General features: G+C 44.8%; 2 protein-coding genes and 1 long non-coding RNA gene across 4 annotated transcripts in view; 1 reads left to right on the forward strand and 2 right to left on the reverse strand.

The window, feature by feature from the left end:
* Window positions 1–3946, reverse strand: part of ERICH2 (glutamate rich 2) — a 36535-nt gene extending 32589 nt beyond the window's left edge. For both annotated transcript variants that reach the window (XM_039493725.1, XM_039493728.1), the window contains exons 1-3: window positions 3806–3946; window positions 3670–3718; window positions 328–361 (exon numbers count right to left, since the gene is read on the reverse strand). In XM_039493725.1, coding sequence (XP_039349659.1) covers window positions 328–361; window positions 3670–3718; window positions 3806–3813 — 91 coding nt within the window. In that variant the 5' untranslated portion in view covers window positions 3814–3946. The remainder of the gene's footprint in view (window positions 1–327; window positions 362–3669; window positions 3719–3805) is intronic.
* A 60-nt stretch (window positions 3947–4006) lies between these two features.
* LOC120374310 lies at window positions 4007–14977 on the forward strand. Its single transcript, XR_005585999.1, has 4 exons — window positions 4007–4285; window positions 8343–8506; window positions 10105–10153; window positions 14921–14977. It is a non-coding gene; the product is annotated as an uncharacterized LOC120374310 (long non-coding RNA).
* On the reverse strand, window positions 14965–18033 carry SP5 (Sp5 transcription factor). The gene is made up of 2 exons (XM_039493724.1): window positions 17456–18033; window positions 14965–16736 (listed from the first exon to the last, which is right to left on the reverse strand). The coding sequence occupies exons 1-2, from the start codon at window positions 18005–18007 to the stop codon at window positions 15687–15689; spliced, it is 1602 nt and encodes a 533-aa protein (XP_039349658.1). The 5' UTR covers window positions 18008–18033; the 3' UTR covers window positions 14965–15686.
* Window positions 18034–19087: the final 1054 nt, after the last annotated feature.

The raw sequence follows: 19087 nt of genomic DNA on the forward strand, positions 1-19087 counted from the left end.
TCCTGGAAAGCAGAGATGTGAACTACATAATTCACAGGGTAACACCACTAGGTAGATCCATATCACTACACTGTTATTAGCTTTGAAAAAGTGTGACTGTGGCCACTCTGAAAGACAAGCTGCAAATATGAGGGACGTTTCTTTAAAAAAATGAAAAATAAAGCTTAAATTTGAGAAATTAAAAACGGATGGATGAAAAAATATGCTTACTTATGATTTTATAATCAAATATAATAGCTACAGTTTTTTTAATTCGAATGTTGGAAATAACAACATAATTCTTCACTTTAAAAAAAACTGCATTAATTGATAACTTATAACAAGTACCATCTGGTCCAACCACTTCCAGCATTCCAGAGACCTGAAAAAATTGAAGGAAAATAATTCAAGTTATCATTAAGAATTTTTTTTTATAGGGACAGTAAACAAATTTGTTAGTTGCATCTCGATATTCATCCAACAGATAATTCTTCAAAATGCTCTTTTAAATGGAATCAGTTAGTCTGTTATATGATATAAACTTTCTATATGCTACAAATTGTCTGATTGCATACCATGGATAGATGTCTGCAATTTTTCTTCTGACTCAAAAATATAACTATTTGTGAAAGGGTTTGACATTAAGTATATAAAAATATACTCCTGTGACATACAACACAGAATAATGACAAAAACCAGAAGAGCTATTTCCTAACTGTACGCTAAGCAGCTACAAAAATCCGAATTCCATATAATGACAGTAAAAAAGGATCAGCTCTCCAACTCCTTAACTGGTAGTGTTTGTGGATCTCTGGTAGCCCAATGCCTCTCTCCCCTACTTACTAGTATGGGTTTTTGTGCTCCCTGTTTTGAAGAAGGGTTCTACTTGGCCAGTTGTATTTCTGTTGTATTTGGTCACTGGTGTAACAGAGTGGAGAATCATACACAGTGAAAGAAATCACAGGGGAAAAAAAAGTTGACAGTAGACTTCTTGACATTTTTATACACACCCTTCTGAAAGGAGAATTTAGCACTAAATTCATCAGATAATTACGTGATTGTACATCTATGTTTTTCTAAACAAAATCATGTGAATTCAGTGCTCATGAAAACCAGTGAAAGAGGACTTCAGTCTCCAAGGCTGTCAGTCTGGGACAATGTCAATAAAAGCTTTCCTACATTGCCCTGCCAATCTGCCACTAATCTGATTTGAATGAACCATCTCTCTGGGTTGGAGGGTAATGTGTCTTCATGCCCATTTAGTCCTTGGCTTTACTGCTGAAACCAATAGCAATTATGGTGATAATTTTTAGAATATGGATACTTTTTCACTAGAAGCCAGACTGAGAACATCAAACTCATCTCATGCAGCCATCATATGGTAACTTCTCAACCACTAAGAACATGAGCTGTAATGGACTGACGCTGTAGACATGAACATTTCTGTACCTCAGTACCAGTGACCAGTGCCAGCCAAAATGTTTTAAATATGCATATTATGGAACTTACCAAATCCTATAGTCTACAGTGTAAATATGTACTTAGGTTCATAAAAAATTGCTAAGAATTTTTTTCTTATAGAAATTAAGCACCTTTACAAAGGTTACCACTCACATTAACAACTTTTACCTTTGTTTTAATATACAAAAGAGGGATTGCAGTGAAATCGAGACTATTCACGTCAGATTATATTTTAAACTAAATTAGCTTTCAAGTTATACAAGCATATTTTTATATGCTTTTGAAACCAGCAAACCCATATATTTAATTCTCAGCTTTTAAAAGTTTTCTGTTAACAAAGGAAAAAATAGCTTCTTTAGACTTGGTATACTAAATTTCTGCCTAGGTGTAGAGGAGATTTTACAGAAAATTTACAAAGTCCTGAAAAATAGGGTTTTATAATGGAAGTGCTGACACAATCTTAACTCTCAACAACATGAACTGTGATGATATAATACGGATACTAACAACAAAATTAGGCCTAACAAGACACTGAAATAAAAATGTCTTGATGTCAAGAGGCTTTCACCAAAAAGATACTGATTACTATATGCACATCTGAGATATGAAGGATATTTGCATCAAGTGTCTTGTGCTGAATTCTTGAAAATCCTGTCTATCAAAAAAATGGGAACTTAACTTTTGAAAACAGAACAGCCGGCAGGTAGTTTCAATGCATGCCACAAAAGCAGATGAAATTTGACCATTTACATTTTTAAAGTACCATAAATTATTGGAGTATTACCGAGACTACATTTAAGGTGTGGGCGGAGACTTTAAAGAACAGAAAACAATAAATAATTCATATAATAAAGTATATAGTGCCTTACACAACCAGGAAGATCAAAGTAAAAGACAAATTCTACTCTCGATTAGGACAGCAATTACTAATGCCCTTAACGTGCATGCATTAGAAGGCAGAATTTGACACTAATTAAGCCACAAATGACTCCTATGAGTAGGGACCTACCAAATTCATGGTCCATTTTGGTCAATTTCATGGTCATAGGATTTTAAAAATTGCAAATTTTATGATTTCAGCTATTTAAATCTGAAATTTCACAGTGCTGCAATTGTAGTGGTCCTGACCCAAAAAAGTAAGGATTCCCAAAGTTATGGTTGTGGGGGGGGGTGTTGTGGTACTGGTACCCTTACTCCTGCACTGCTGCTGGTGGTGGTGCTGCCTTCAGTGCTGAACAGCTGGAGAGCAGCGGCTCTTGGTCAGGAGCCCAGTTCTGAAGGCAGAGGTGCCACCAGCAGCAGCACAGAAGTAAGGGTGGCAATGATATGGTATTGCCACCCCTTCCTTCTGCGCTGCTACTGGGGGGAGGGTGCAACCCTCCGAGCTGGATGCCCATCCAACAGCTGCCACTCTCTGCCCACCCAGCTCTGAAAGCAGCACAGAAATAAGCATGGCAATATCGTGACCCCCTTAAAATAACCTTGTGACACCCCCTCCTGCAACTCCCTTTTGGGTCAGGACCCCCAATTTGAGAAATGTTGGTCTCCCCTGTGAAATCTGTATAGGTAGGGTAAAAGCACACAAAAGACCAGATTTCACAGGGGGCCTGGGGAGGGAGGACCAGATTTCATGATGTGTTTTTCACAACCTATGAGGCTGGGCAATTATATTAGACCTGTTAGCAGACGAATAAATTGAGTCAGAGAGACTAGATTTAGAGGTAGTTTTTTAAAGGTGTTAAGGTGCCTATTGGGTTTTCAAAAGCATCTAAGTAGGTTAGGCACCAAACTCCCCAGTTCTCCTACCCTGGTGTCTGCAGTGGGAGAGATGTGTGTGTGTGGAAGGGAAATCTCTTACCTAGGGGGATGCAGTGGGCAGCCAGGGGGAGGGGGAATCTCTTACCTAGGGGGATGCAGTGGGCAGCCTGATTGGGGGGGAGGGGAATCTCTTATCTAAGGGGCTGCAGTGGGCAGCTGGGGGAGGAGAATTTCTTCCCTAGTGGGCTGCAGTGGGCAGCCTGGGTGCAGGGAGGGGGAATCTCTTACCTAGGGGGCTGCAGTGGGCGGCCGGGGGGGGGGAAATCTCTTACCTAGGGGGCTGCAGTGGGCGGCCGGGGGGAGGGGGAATCTCTTACTTTGGGGGGTGCAGTGAGCGGCCGGGGGAGGGGGAATCTCTTACTTTGGGGGGTGCAGTGGGCAGCTTGGGTGAGGGAAGGGGGAGTCTCTTACCTTGGGGGTTGTCGTCCTGGGAGTCCCGGGGCCCCAGCCCAGCTCACACCTGGAGACAAAAGCAGGGTGTTTAGAAGCAGGGGCCGCACGTCCCCGTCACGGAAAGGCGCCGGGGAAGACGCAGCGGACCCGCTACCTGTTCATGTCGCTGGCGGGGTGACCGGCTCCCTCCTGCTAGAACCAGAGCGCGGGAGCCAGGCCGGGCTGCCGCAGCGTGACCATGGCAACAGCGGCGCCAAGGCAAAGAACGGCCAAGAACAGGGCCCGGCCTGCAACGCTCCGGCAGAACGAAGGGGCCCGGGCCGGTGTTGCTCCGCGCGCAGCCTCCAAACGGCCGGCGAGCGCCGCCTGGGGGCGGGGCCCGATGGCAGCCGGTCCCCCAGACAGACAGGCCCGGATTGTCTCAAGGCGGCAAAGCAGCGAGGGTGCCCCGCAGAAGGCAGGCGGGAGGGGGGTAGGCGCGCGGTTCCTCTCTCGGGAGCGCGCTCGCCGCCCGGCCGCCAGCAGTGAATAGGTGCAGGAGGCAGCTCGGTTCCCAACCCTCTAGGACTGTCCTGGAGTCTCCAGGAATCAAGGATGGATTTTTAATTCAAGATTATGTCACGTGTCAAAGCCGGTAACAGTCGGTGTCAGCAATGCGGTTTCTACACTGGCACTGCGTAGATCTAACTACAGCAGCATTGACTTTGTGCGTCTCCCGAGGATGGAGTTGTTAGTTCAGCATAGCATGGCAGTTATATCAGCGGGAGCAAAATTTTCGTGTAGAAACGTACATAGGGCGACGTAAGGTGCCGTGCATCGCCCTAATACTCTAGTGTAGATGAGGCCTAAGGCCTGGCCTTCAAAAGGAAGTTAGAGCAGTTTAACTTATATCAGTTTGTAAACTAATCTAGTTGAACTGCAGCTAACACCAGTTTCGGGTTGAGTAGATTCCTTCAGTTTAGTTTAAATTGCTTCTGTATTGACTTAGACCATGTCTGCATTACCACTGATGTCAGCAAAACGTATGTTGCTCAGGGGTATGAAAAAAACACACCCCTGAGCAAGGAGGGTTGCCAACTGTCTAATTGCCAGACCCAACCCACCCCCCTTGCCCCACTCCCTGCCCCAAGGCCCTCCCCCTTCTCTGTGGCCCTGCCCCTGCTCACTCCATCCCCCACCCTCACTCACTTTCTCTAGGTTGGGGCAGGGGTTTGGGTACAGGAGAGGGCTCCGGTCTGGGACAGGCTCTAGGAGGGAGTTTGGGTGCAGGAGGGGGCTCAGGGCTAGGGGTTGGGGTGCGGTGTGCCAGCTCTGGAAGGGAGTTTGGGTGCAGGAAGAGGCTCAGGGCTGGGACAGGGGGATGGGGTGTGGGCTCTGAGAGAGAGTTTGGGTGCAGGAGGGAATGTGGGGTGCGGGCTCTAGCTGTAAAGTGCTTACCTGGGGCAGCTCCTGGAAGTGGCAGCATGTCTCTGCAGCTCCTAGGTGCAGGCCGGGGTGCCCAGGGGGGTCTCTGCTTGCTGCCACTGCCTGCAGGCACTGCCCCCACAGGTTCCATTGGCTGCCATTCCCGGCCAATGGGTGCTGCGGAGTTGGCGCTCGGGATGGAGGCAGTGTGCAGAGACACCCTGGCCACCCTGCCACAGGGACATGCCACTGCTTCGGGGAGCCACATGGAGCCAGAGCAGTTAGGGAGCCTGCCTTAGTCCTGCTGCACCACCCCTGCCGACCAGACTTTTGGCCTATTAAAATCTCCCGGATTGCTTTCAATAGCAACCAGGAGATTGAGGCTGATTCTGGGAGACTCCCGGCCAATCCAGGAGGGTTGGCAACCCTATGAACAACATACGTTTCACTGGCATAAGCGGTTGTGTGCATAGCGCTATGTTGGCGGGAGTCGCTCTCCCACCAACATAGCTACTGCTGTTTGTTTAGGTGGTTTTATTATGTTGACAGGAGAGCTCTCTCTCTCATCGGTATAGAGTGACTACACATTTTTCAAAAGCAAAAACAAAATAAATTATATGTTGTGTGATAACTCTCTGTCGTACCCCGTCAGGAAAACTACAAGAGAGCCAAACTTTGTAAGTCTCAAAGCTCAGGACAGAAGAAATAGAACATTAATTCTCTGAGCACATGAGCAAATTAGAAAAGCAACATACTTGTTCTTAATAATGAGACTCTGACCCTGCAAATGTTTACATATGTGCTTAACTTTAATGTGTTTATCTCCAGGCTGAAAGGTAGGGTAAGTCTTTTCTATAAGTTGTTTCCTCTGCCAAGGTAGAGCTTCTTCAAGGTCCCATAGAATAGCCAGCTCTATGCTGCATCCTCCCATTGTAGATTCTAGCAACAGGCTGCATGGCCAGAACATGTTGTGCTGTATTCTAGCTATTCTTGACTGCCCAGAGCCATGAGAAGCATGAGTGTAAATTGGGCCTTGTCTACACAAGAGAGTTACACTGCATATGAAAATTACAGATGTGATTTTAAACAGATTTAGTTTAAACCAGTATAAACCCCTCTGTGGACACTTATTTCACTAAGATTACCTTTCAGATTTTGGGATCTCTCTTCTCAATATGTATCTATAACTCACAATAGCATAAATGCATAATGTTTTGCATTCTTTGGGAGCACATAAGCCCTACAAAACAACATAAACCAGCTGCACACTGGTGAGTTTTATTGAATGGAATCCTACCTAAAATTCACCTGGTTTCTGAAAGGGAACAAGTAATTCATAAAAATTAGCTTTCTTACTCCAGTCAGACCTCCTACATTTTCTTGGTTGTGTTCTCTCTCTCATGCTAAGAGCTACACAAGGGACTGGGAATTACTACAGATGTATGGCTCTTGCCTTTTGTGAGATCCAAGGGGATGGGAGAGAAGAGAACTGAGATTCTTCATTCTGTACTGTTTATTAAGAACCATACTTGTGAGTATATGGGCTGAGGGATTATTTTATTCATCTCTACTGGATCCTGCAGGGAGCTAGGTAGAGGGATTCTTGTCCAAAGGTGAGTGATCCCCAATGAAAACTATTTACTTCTCTTTTCCATCACCCTCTGGATTATTAGAGGGACAATAATCTTCAGACCCCTGCCTCTCTTATCTCTCTTCTTGAGGTATGTGACCCTTTTCAAGAAATGTCTTCAGCTGACGGGTGGGGGAGGGAAGAACCTGCCTTTGGTGGGATGTTGGGGGTGCACTGAGCATGATCATTACAGTCCTCCATGTCATTTCCAATAACTGATTGGGGTAGAGCCACATATTAGCATAGCAATTTTAGAGTTTGCATACATTAATAGTGTTGCTCCAAAGTCAGTTTTACTTATAGTACCCCATGGTATCAGTCAGTCTAATTACTCTGATAACACTTCTCACAGTTCTGTCTGATTGTTACCTCTCTTAACTATTCAAACATTGAACATACCCTCTACCACCTTTCCGTTGCAAACACTGTAGATTTAATAAGCTGTATAATGACCTTGACAATCTTTTTATTAAAAAGCTCATAAGATTTGGTCTCATTAGGCACATATAAGATTTGATTAATATTTGGGAAAAACGGAAATGATTACCTTTGACTACTGAAAAAATGTTAAGAACTGGGAGGAGAATCAGGACCAGGGTGTTATCGTGTACATGAAGAGTAACTCCAATGAAGTCAATGGAGTTACACTGTTGTAAAATAATGTATAATAATCAAGCCAACGTGCAATTTTTTTTAAAGTGTAAAGTAATCAGGTGTCAAGATTTTGATTGACCCATGCTGCACTCTTCAAAGGCCTTCCCTCCACCATTGCCCTGGAAGGGCAAAGTACAAGCGCAGTCACTGCAAAAAGAGACTACTCTGTTCTTGCTCCCTCTAGGGAGCAAATCACCCAGAAGGGGATGGGAGAAGATGGCCATTGCCTCCCTTCCCTGAGCAATGGCAAAGAATGCCCACTGGACAGCCTCAGGCTGCCTTATATTTACACCAATTTTTATAAAGGGGTCCAGAGGCAATCCTCACTGGTGAGCCTAACTTCAGTACTGGGAAAACTGGTAGAAATTATAGTAAAGAATGGGGTTATCAGATATATATAGATGTACATTATTTGTTGGGGAAGAGTCAACATGCTTTTGTAAAGGGAAGTCATACCTCACCAATCTATTAGAATTCTTTCAAGGTATCAACAAGCATGTGGATAAGGGTGATCCAGTCACTACTTAGTTTCCTTAGTTACCCAAGAATCGGTACTGGGACATATGCTGTTCAGCAGATTCATTAATGATCTGGAAAAGTGTCAAAGTCTGCAAATGTTACAGAGTTATTTAAGATAGTTAAGTCCAAAGCTGACTGAGAAGAATTACAGGGGACCTCACAAAACTGAGTAGTGAGCAGCAAAATGGCGGATGAAATTCAACATTGGAAAGTGCAAAGTAATGCTGTAAAATGGGAATGCTCACCACCAGTGCCACTTAGGGCTCAAGCAGGGGTTCAGCAGGTGGTTACTCCTTCTCACTTATAGTCCCGTCCTTCAGCTTCCCCTAGGACTTTTGGTGGGCAGCTATGTTCTGCACCTTAGGGTGCTATGCAGCTGCCTACCCCCAGAACCATTTACCACCCTTCTTCCTATGGAGTAAATTATAGAATAACAAACACAGTCTCTAACCTTCCCGATCAGTCAACCATCTCTCCTTTGTAGGTCCTATAAGGTCTATTCATCCAGATCTTGGGCTACGAGAACTCCTGGGACAGTACTTCCCCAGAGCTCAGAGCAGAGATCTACTTCCTTCCACTGCCTGCTCTCCTCTGACCAGCTCTGCTTCCCCTTTTAAGCACTGTCTCCAACTTGTGCAGGCTTTGCAGGTGTGGCTTGTTGGGGGCACCTGGGCCTAGAGTTGCTCCTTAACTCCTTGTTCTCTAGTGTGGGGTTTGTCCACCCAATCACAAAAGCATACTGGAAAAAATAATCCCAGCTACACACATATGATGGGTTTTAAATGAGCTGTTACCTCTCAAGAAAGAGACCTTGAAGTCATTGTGGATAGTTCTCTGAAAACTTCAGCTCAGTGTGTAGCTACTATAAAAAAGGCTAACAGTATGTTAAGAACTATTAGGAAAGGGATAGAAAATAAGGCAGATAATATAATTCCAGTATATAAAGCCATGGTTCACCTGCACCTTGACTACTGTGTCCAGTTCTGGTCACCCCATCTCAAAAAGGATATTATGGAACTGGAAAAGGTTCACAGAAGGCAACAAAGAGGATCAAGGATAGGAATGGCTTCTATTCAAGGAGAGACTAAAAAGATTAGGGCTGTTCATCTTAAAAAAGAGACTATCGGCGGGGGGGGGGGGGCATAATAGAAATCTATAAAATCATGAATGGTGTGGAAAAAGTGAATAGAGAAGTGTTATTCACCCTTTCCCAAAAGCCAGGGGTGGGGGGGTGTCACCCAATGAATTAATAGGCATCAGGTTTAATACAAACAAGAAGAAATACTTTTTCACATAATGCACAATTAACTTGTGGAACTCATTGTCATGGGATGTTGTGATGGCCAGAAGTATAACTGGGTTAAAAAGAACTATATAATTTTATGGAGGATAGGTCCTTCAACAGCTATTAGCCAAGATGGTTAGGGATGTAATCCCATGCTAAGGGCAATTCTGAACCTCTGACTGCCAGAAGCCAGGAGGGGAAGATAGAGTGGATTTCTCTTACAGTAGATGCATGATGTATTTTTCTCAAGTGTGGCATGAAAATCTACCAGACCTGTGGGTTAGCAGGTAAATCCATTATCTGCTGAGGTAACTGAAATCTGCATATCTTTAAATAAGAATTCAGATGAACTTCACTAAAATGGGTATATAATTAATGAGTAAACCTACATCTTTGAAAATAGTTGGAAGAATAAAAAAAAGAATAGAGGATCTATTCTGAAGTCATAAACATTCTTTTCAATAAACTGGATACTCTATGTGTGTACTTCACTACATATAGAGTGACACTCACCCAGATGAGGACCAGCACAATGCCTATGCACTGCTTAAGACTCACTTAAAGGTGCACAGGTACTGTGCTGGTCCTCTGCATGGAGTGAATATAATGAATAATACCTAAGCTACAAGTGGACTGCCACATGTCTAATGATTATACCAAAGCCTGAAATACTATTGGGGATAATGTTTCAGCATAATAAAGAAAGTGAAGGGTAGAATGTACATCATGTCCAATAAATAAAGCTATCAAGATGTCAGCAAGTATATAATATTGCCTGTTTCTTCCGTATTCAACAGTCTATGAGATGAGATATTAGTAATGACAATGTTCAAATTTGTAATATGTGAGCTAGAGTTACTCTAAAATTAATGTAACCTATAGATATCTGCAAACATCCCAGTATGCCCCAATTATGTGATTAAATCTTTAACAAATTACATCTATTTGTTTTCTGTCATAGAGGGAAGAATAATACATGTGGACATTATTTTACTGGATACCTCAATCAAGTAAGAGACTTTTAAAAAGATGCAAGACAGTATAACTAGCAAATGTATCAGAGAAATTTGCAAAGGAAGAAATGGATATTATGCTTAGAAAAAAGGTGCCTGGGTAATAAAATGTTAACCCTCATAAGATAAAATCCATCCGAAACAACAAAAAATGCCCAGGAATAATTTATAACACAGGATCTATTCTGACACTGATTTTTATGCAGAACTTCCTATTGTGGGTTGAATTTGCCAGTCATGCTATTAATAAATCATAAATTGTTAGATTAGCTACATCACCTTCAATGGTTTTACAACTTTATAAACATCACTGTAACTTGAAAGATTTTAAAAATATATCATTTACCTTCCATTTAAAAAAAAAATTTCATTGTCACTGTTAAATAAATAAAAAATAAATAAAATAAAACTGTAGTTTTTTTTACCCAAAGATGTGTGTTTAAAGAAGAGATTTCCCTTCACAATTTACTTTCTCCTTCTACTCAGTTCAGAAGTGAAGTTATGCAGCTGAAATTGTGATATTATATTTACTTCTACAGTAACAGACTGAGATCCTCGTAAACCCAAGATTATGGTTTTGTTGGATTATCAAGCAGAGAGGGAATGTGAAGACTAAAATTCTCATTTTGAAATCCTCACTTAGGCATGAGTCCTACTGAAGTCATATGAGTCGTATGTGGCTCAAGGCCTGAGTCAGGATTGCAGGTTTTGACCCTATAGCTAATAATAGTGATGGGGAATAGATCTTTTTCTTTTAATATAGAATGTTCTCTTTTTTCAAGTTTCCCCAGGTGTGAAAGTCACCTTTCAACACTGTACAGAAAACATTTCAAGATTTAATTTTTGAGACCATATAATGTATTTTTCTTATAAATTAATTTGAATTAACTGTGAGATAAATTAGCCTATATGAGGTGTCTGTTATAGCAACTAACCTAGAAGATTTAAAATTCAGAGCCGAACTGACCTTAAATAGCACACATACTCAATATTTATAATTAAAGAATATTAAGCATTTAATTTTATAAAACTAACTGCTAGTTGATTGCAAGCAATTATAAGTGCACAATGTATTTTAGGAATGCAAAGTTAATACAGTTACTTTTATTGTAGTGTACAATTTGAGGTAGAAATAAATTCTAGAAATGTATGCAATATATTACAGCAATGTGTTGTTCCTTATATCACAAAATTCATTTGACTGTTATATTCTACATAACTTTTCAGGCTTCATTATTTACGTTTGTCACTGATTCCAGATTTTCAGATTTTGGATTGTTTTTTTTGACTACCACACAGATTAAGATTTTAGGTAGCATTGACATAAAGTTTTAAATTAGTGAATATTTTGTCCTGACAAACATTCAGTTAAAGTTGACTTTCTATATTTTTAATTTGCGCATTTTCCTGTTTTACACGTGGGTACCATGTAAAATGTATGTACTACATCAAGCCTTCAGGGTTTTTGTTTGTTTTGGTTTTTTTTAGCAGAAATCCCCAATGACATAGTGATAGGACTATCTGGCCCTGTTCTACCTAGGGTCACCAGATAGCAAGGGTGAGAAATGGGGATGGAGGTGGGGGTAATTGGCATGTATACAAGACAAAGCCCCAAATATCGGGACTGTCCCTATAAAATCGAGACATCTGGTCACCCTACCACTTGAAAGTCCTATGGCCTGATCCTGCTAACAATTAAGTCAACAGAGAAGCTTTATCTACTTCAACAGTTTTGTCTTCAGGAACCAGCCAAAACAGAACATGCCACTTTACTCTGGACTTGATCCTGCAACACCAAAGTCAATGGGAGTTTTGCCATTGACTTCACTGGAAGCAAAATCGGGCCCCAAGTATATTATACCAAATGAAATAATGTGTCCCACCCACTCTGAGTAATATATCTGATTAGTAGCCACAAATATAAGAACAGCAGCTAACTAAAGACCAATTTAATTATAAAAAAAAGTATACTTATAAAAATGAACAGTTACAAATAGCAAGGCTTTTGATTAGCCTGATACAGATCAAATCCATGCTGTAATTCAATTAGAATACAGTTTTATCTATAATGATCTAGTTTAGAAACTGCCACTTTGCTGCATCAGTGATCATCAGGCTATTTATGTTAGCCTTGTTTAGTATAATAGGATAAAGGCATTGGAATGGAGCACTGTCACAGATAGGAGCCCTTCTCTGCATTTGTTACAGACCAAACTCCTGCTATAAAACAACAAATATCTTGATTCACCTCATATTTGTGCTTCACTTTGGTCTTACCATTTTTTTAGCAGCAAAAGGCCATTGTACTGTGGCAACATCAAAGTCCTTTATATTTATTAACAAATTTATTTTAGCATGAGTTTTCGTGAGCTACAGCTCACTTCTTCGGATGCATAGAATGGAACACACAGACAGTGTTCCATTCTATGCATCCGAAGAAGTGAGCTGTAGCTCACGAAAGCTCATGCTAAAATAAATTTGTTAGTCTTTAAGGTGCCACAAGTACTCCTGTTCTTTTTGCGGATACAGACTAACACGGCTGCTACTCTGAAACTTTATATTTATATTATATTTGAGTGGAGCTTTCACACTGTAAAACTTTACGTCCTTTCTCCCCATTGCTATCAACAACAGCACTGTCCATTTCCGTTGCAAATAGAATTGAATTGTACATGGAATTGAATAATTTTTAAAAAATTGGTAATTTCCCTGTTTTGTGAAACAAATTCCTATTTAAACCAGTGCTAAATTTCAGGCTCTCTATATCTTGTTGAGTTACTTGTACTAACCACTTAATATGACTTAATCCCAAAGAAAGGAAGGATAGAAGAAGCCATTTCATACTAGAAAATCTTTTAAAATTGAAAATCATTACATAGTTAACATATTCAGGGCCTGATCTTGTCTCAGTGAAAATGTTACCTGAGTGAGGACCTCTGGACCTCTCTATGCCTATCATTTTCCCTGCTATTGTTGCTTTCTTCTTTACAATATAAATAATGTCATGAAGAAGTACCAGCAGCCTAAAGTTATATCTAATATATAATATTAATATAATGTAGTATATTTCGCAACAGAATTTCATTCATTCATTAAAACTAAACTATGTCTGTCATATAAGATATTATAGAGTAGATATGCAAGAATATTTAATAGCCAATAGCTCATTATATCCCGTTAATTTAATACTTTAACCCTGAAATTATTGCTGCAGAAATTATTTTAGGATCATCCAAATGAATATATTCTCCTATAGATGATGTATGCAATTTTGGAGAATTACAAATTAGACAGGAACTCCTAAGTGTTTCAGATGTTAAGGTTCACTGGAGTACTTTTGAATTGGGTTCTTTTTATAGAGAGATCAAATCTTAACAAATATATAACTCCACCAATTTTACATTTACTATCATTAAACATTATAAATATTTTTAAAATTGCTAACTCCAACACTTGATTAAAAGCTGTCTGGCAACCAATATCTCTATTTATAATTAAGGTTGTCCCAGAACTTCTATTACAATACCCACTTTGCAGGGCTATTTGAACCAGAAATTTGACATGTAATATTCAACCTAAAAACAAGTTTTGACCAATTTGTTAAAAGAACCTTTGACTATTTTATTGATAATTAATGGAGGTTTATGATTATATCCAGTAGAGAATTGTTAATATATTAGTTCCTATTTTTAAAAGTGAAATTTAGCAAGTGATTAGTCAAAGATCCTGATGGGTTTGATTTTTTTTATAATGACTTTAATTTTTTATTAGCAAACTGCCTAATGTAAAATACAGTAACTACAGTACTTTTAAAAGACATTTGGTAACAGTATACAGTGGCTAAATACATACATACATGACTGATAATGCCTCAACCTGGAGCTGTATTAGTTTATTGGTAAATACCATTTTTCAAATGTATAACTGTGTGTAAAAAAATCCCTAGATCTTGACTTACTCAAGTTACTTGACAATCATTTTGGCCTCTTGGATAGGAGAGGGAGCATTGTATATACCCTACCCCCAAAATAGTGCAATAGTTAAACAAAAAGAAAATTAAAATATCAAAAGTATTTTTAATCGTGCTGTGACATAGCCCAACAAAAGGCAGGAAATGGCTAGTTAAAGCTGACCACAATATCATGCTGTCATGCATTTCTTTTCATATAAGAAGGGTATATTAACTGTGACTATTCCCACCTGTACTCGGATTCAGAATATAGTTTGTACCATGGGCTCTGTGAAGATTTAATTGTTTTTTCATCTTTTGTTCCCCCTTTATGCCTATGACTTGGCTATACCAGAAGGCGTGAAGGCAGCATCAGCCCAAAGGACCCCAGTTTTAGATCATTTACAAAGTTCTCAATCGGTATTCCTAAATCAATGTGAATTCGTACTCTGTTAAAGTTTAGTGTTAAACATTTGGACCGTATTATAGGTAAAGTGCACTCAGCGGAAGTTAGTCTTTCTTCTATTACTGTCGAATACCATGGAATACTATGAAAATTTTGTCTTGTCTTGGCAAAGATATCTGGGAGCATGAAATGTGGGGAACAGATTGTGGCTTAAGCTATTGCAACAGTTGGGTGTTTACCAAATAAATGTGGCCGGTGCATTTGTTCAGACTAAATAAACGATAAAATAGTTCTTCAAACTGCGGCGTTGTGTAAAGCCTTCAGAAGGAAGAAAAGATCAAATGAAACCGACTCAGTGGGATCTTCCCAATGTGACCCCGGTGTTAATGTATTTATTTTCACGCTGCAGTTGCAGGTCGCTTTACAGAAACATCTCATGCTGGAGCCCCCGCGTGGAGCCAAGGACAAGAAAAACACTTTTATTCAAACAAAGCTATTAAATAACCTGTACACAAAAGTTCAGTCTCTTCCCCTGAAAGAACGGAGGACCCAAGAGCCAGGTCCCCAGACTAACGCTGCTGCTCCTGTTTACTGGCTTAGAGCAGACGATTGTAAGTAACCCCGTTTCCAAAGTGGGGGAGTGATCCTGCAGCCCAGCCTGCGTCCAGAGCTCCCCCCGGAAGGGAGCGGGACAGAGCGCTGGAAACAGCTGGCACTTCACTCCCACTGAGCCACAGCCAGAAAGATCCCGATGCCAGTAGCAAGGCGGAAAGGAGTCACGTATTTCCCGCATCTTTGCCCTGAGGCCAGAGAAGGGGACTTGTCCAAGGGCTTCTTAGGACAATGGGACGTACACAGGGCAGTGCCGCCGGGGGTCCCTGTACCTCCAGGGCAGGGCTCCAATTCCTAGAGCCCCACCGGGGCGCAGAGCTTGGGCCCTCCCGGGCCGGGGGCAGGTCCTCGGGCGCCCTCCCAGAGCTAGAGCCCCCACCCCGGGAGAAGGCAGCAAAGCCCAGCGCTCTCCCCGACCAGGGCTCGGCTCCTGCCCCTCCCAGGGCTGCGGGGCCCGCATCGCAGGTCCTCCAGGCTCCCGGGCCAGGGCTCCGGGCGCGGGGGCCCCTCAGGCGGGGCGGTGGGTCCCGAATCTCTCCGGCCGGGCCGGGCGGCGGACCGGCTCACAGGCCCCGCGTGTCCTCCCGCTTCACGCCGTCGCCCGCCGCTTTGAGCTTCTTGTTCTGATGGGTCTTCACGTGCTTGGCCAGGTGGTCGCTGCGCATGAAGCGCTTGCCGCACTCGGGGCAGGCGAAGCGCTTCTCGCCCGTGTGAGTCCGCAGGTGCCGCTGCAGCTCGTCCGAGCGCGTGAAGCTCTTGCCGCAGAAGAGCCAGTTGCAGACGAAGGGCCGCTCGCCCGTGTGCCAGCGCAGATGCGCCTTCAGGTGCGAGGTCTTGCCGTAGACCTTGCCGCAGCCCGGGACGTGGCAGATGTGCTGCTTCTTCCGGCCCGGCTCCGCCTCCGGGGCGCTGCCCGCCGCCGCCTGGCAGTTGGGGCAGCGGCAGCGGCGGCAGCGCCGGGCCGTGGCCGCCAGGGGTGACTTGGTCTGCAGCAGGGCGGCGATCTGCGTCTGGTACTGGGCCAGGTCCGAGGGGCCCAGCACCAGGCTCCTGGGCAGGGCGGCGGCAGGGAAGCGGTGGCTGCAGCCGCCCGGCGCCCCCGCCTGCTGAAGGCTCCACCAGGGGATGTCCTCGGGCGCCGGGGTGGGGGAGAGCTGCCGGCAGGGCTGCGGCGGGGGCAGCAGGTTGGAGTAGCCGGGAGGCAGCGCGGCCTGGGCGGCGTAGGGGACGTAGGCCGGGGGGCAGCTGGAGGGTAAGGCGGCCATGGAGGAAGGGAGCATCTTGACTGGGGAGAACTCATAGGGGTAGGAAGGGTCAGCCGGGGGGGTGAGGGGCAGCTCGTGAGCGCCCCCGAAGGAAGGCTGCAGGTGGCTCTTCTGGGGGGTGAGCCCCAGGCTGGGATGCGGAGGGGGGAGCCCCCCGGGGGAATGGGCTGGCATCTCGCTACTCCACGGGTGGAAGATCCTGGATGGGGATCCCAGAGCTGGGTCGTAGGAGACCTGCAGGAAATCCGAAGGGGCGGCGCCCGGCTGTCCGATCCGGCTACAGGTGGCGGCCAAGAGCGCCAGGGGCGAGTGCTTCGCCAAGTCTGGAGAGGCGCTGGGGGTGCGATCCTGCATGTGGGGGAGGGAGGAGAAAGACCAGGTCACTAACCGCTGCCTACCCCGCGATCATCTCCCCTTTCCACCCACCGCGGACACTGCAGCTCAAGGAACAGGAAAGTTTCTGTGCGTTCTCCAGGGAACCGGAGAGCTCTGATCGCTCATCACATGGGCAGAAACTTTCCCCAAACAATACTGAGCAGTCTGTAAAGAGAAGCCGGAGTCAGCAGCAGGACAGGCCGCAACAAGCGGCTCTCCCGCTCTCTGAACACACGCCCGCTTTGTGCTGTGTGATCTTTCAAGTAACTCTAGGTCCCGCATGCAGAAGTGAATGCCCATCACTCAAGCCCCCGACGCTGCTCCGTAGCCCAGGAGTGAGTGTTTACAGCGCCCGTTGCAAGCGAATGGTTTGAGACCCCAAGGAGCTTCTTCATCTAGTGGCCAGCTGGACTCTAAACGGAGTGGGGCGTTATTAATCCAAGGAGATTTCTGTAGCTTACTTGAGATCTGTCCTTTCACCTGGAGCAAGCCTCTTACGGGTAGGGACTGACACTGCCTTCGCGAGCCCCAGATCAAAGAAGACTGGCTGCTGCCTGCTTTAGCGTTACTTGGAGCGCTGTCCCCCCATAACTTCAAACTTAGGTTCGTCTTTGTCAGAGTGAGAGACACACAGCGATTCTCCACCCCCCCCCCCCAGGGCTGGGCTCTCCTTGGGCGGCGCCGGTACTGACCTGGAGGAAAGCCTGCAGGGAGTCGTTCCGGAGTACGGCCACTGCGGCCATGGTTACTGCTCCCGGAGCGAGGGGAGGACACCGGGGCAGTGCCGAGGCATGGAGACGCCAAGGGGAAGACGAGGAGCTGCCCAGCTTCCTTCTCTCTCCTTCCCTCTGATCTCTTTGCTCTGCGTCCGGCCCACCCCCCCCGCGCTGCGAGATCTGCGCGGACTGTCTGACTGCACCAGGATCACCTCCAAGAATTTGATAAGGACTTTGCTGGGCCGCCAGCCAGTCAGAGGGAAGATTTATGGCTTTGAAGTTTGCCGCTACCCAATCATCAAAGAATAGCGGCTCTTTCAGAAGCGAAAGCAAATCCTTTGAATCCACAAAGCTCCTATGGTGTGTTTGTTGGTCTGGATAAAAGAACTGATTATTAGGGGGGATGGGAAGGGAGGAGATAAAGGCGGGACAATTAATGAAGTAATCACTATGTGGGAAATGTATATACACAAATAATTGGATTTTCTTGATCAAAGGGCCCCTTACCGCCTGGGGAGACCCACGCATTGGATGCTCAAGACACTGGATCCCCCCACCCCTTGCTTTTTTTTTTTTTTTTTGCAATTAAGGATTTGTAGCAGAGCCCTAAAGTGACAATGTGTCTTTGTTATCCCCAGAGAAATCTGCCTGCGGATTCCGCTGTTAGAGTTTGATGACTCAAAGTAACAATACAAACACAGCAAGTTCACCTGAGCGGGGCTGGTGGATCCCAGCTGGAAAACTTCCCTACAGTTTTTTTTCTCTCTCTCCTGAAGCTGAGAAAAGCGAACTCCATTGATATTGCTTAGCTACCAAACGCACACTTTTCCCGCTCCGGTGCTGGTTTCAGGAAGAGCAATCTGTGCTCTGTGTTTTCTGTAATTACTGTGCAGCTGGGCTCAAGCCAGAGGTCGATGTAGTGGAGTTAAAATGGGTTCTTTGGTCACGTGCAATCGGTATTAAAACTTAAAGCCTGCGAAAATAACAGAGAAAGTGTTATTTTCCTGGGGGGGGGGGAGGGTGATATAAAGGTGTGTAAAAGACGTGACTTTTTAAAATGCAGGTGAGCGTCTCTCTTGGTTGTGTGTGTGTTAAACTGAACGGGTGTGTGTAAAACGCCTCCCAGTTTGGCTGGCTCCGCTAAACTGTTTGAACTATACTACGGGTGGCAACATTGGGAAACTGGAAACTATTACTCAGATCTCGGCTTAAGCCGCTTGTTGGCCTCCCGCAGCTGGCCGCAGCGTCACTGGCTCTGTTCCTCCCAGCTCTGGGGCTCCGCCTGTGCTTTAACATCGAACTGGCTTTGGCCCACGTGGGCGAGAAAACTTTCCGTAGCAAACCCGCCCGTGGTTTCCGAGCCCCTCCCGGCCCCGCGTTCGGATCGCAGCGGCGCCCACCGCCTTGCCCAGCTGCGCGCGTGCTGCAGGGAGGGCGCGAGGTGAACCCGAGCGCCGCGCGCCCCCGTTCGGTGCGTGCGAGAGTCAGGCTCGCGCCCTTCTGCTCCGGCTCTGCCCCGCGCTTTGCCTCGGCGGTGCGACCCCTCCGCCGGCGGCTGAACTAGCCCCGCCGAGGCGGTCTCATCCCCGGGCGGGCGGGACACACAGC

This window comes from Mauremys reevesii, linkage group 11 (assembly GCF_016161935.1).
Source record: "Mauremys reevesii isolate NIE-2019 linkage group 11, ASM1616193v1, whole genome shotgun sequence".
NCBI classification, from domain to species: Eukaryota; Metazoa; Chordata; order Testudines; family Geoemydidae; genus Mauremys; species Mauremys reevesii.

Excerpts from the sequence above, each read along its gene's own strand:
- SP5 (XM_039493724.1), bottom strand. The coding sequence starts at position 18,007 with ATGCGTGGGTCTCCCCAGGCGGTAAGGGGCCCTTTGATCAAGAAAATC. Across the intron at positions 16,737-17,455 it reads CCCTGCAGGCTTTCCTCCAG|GATCGCACCCCCAGCGCCTC; the intron begins GTCAGTACCGGC and ends CCCCACATGCAG.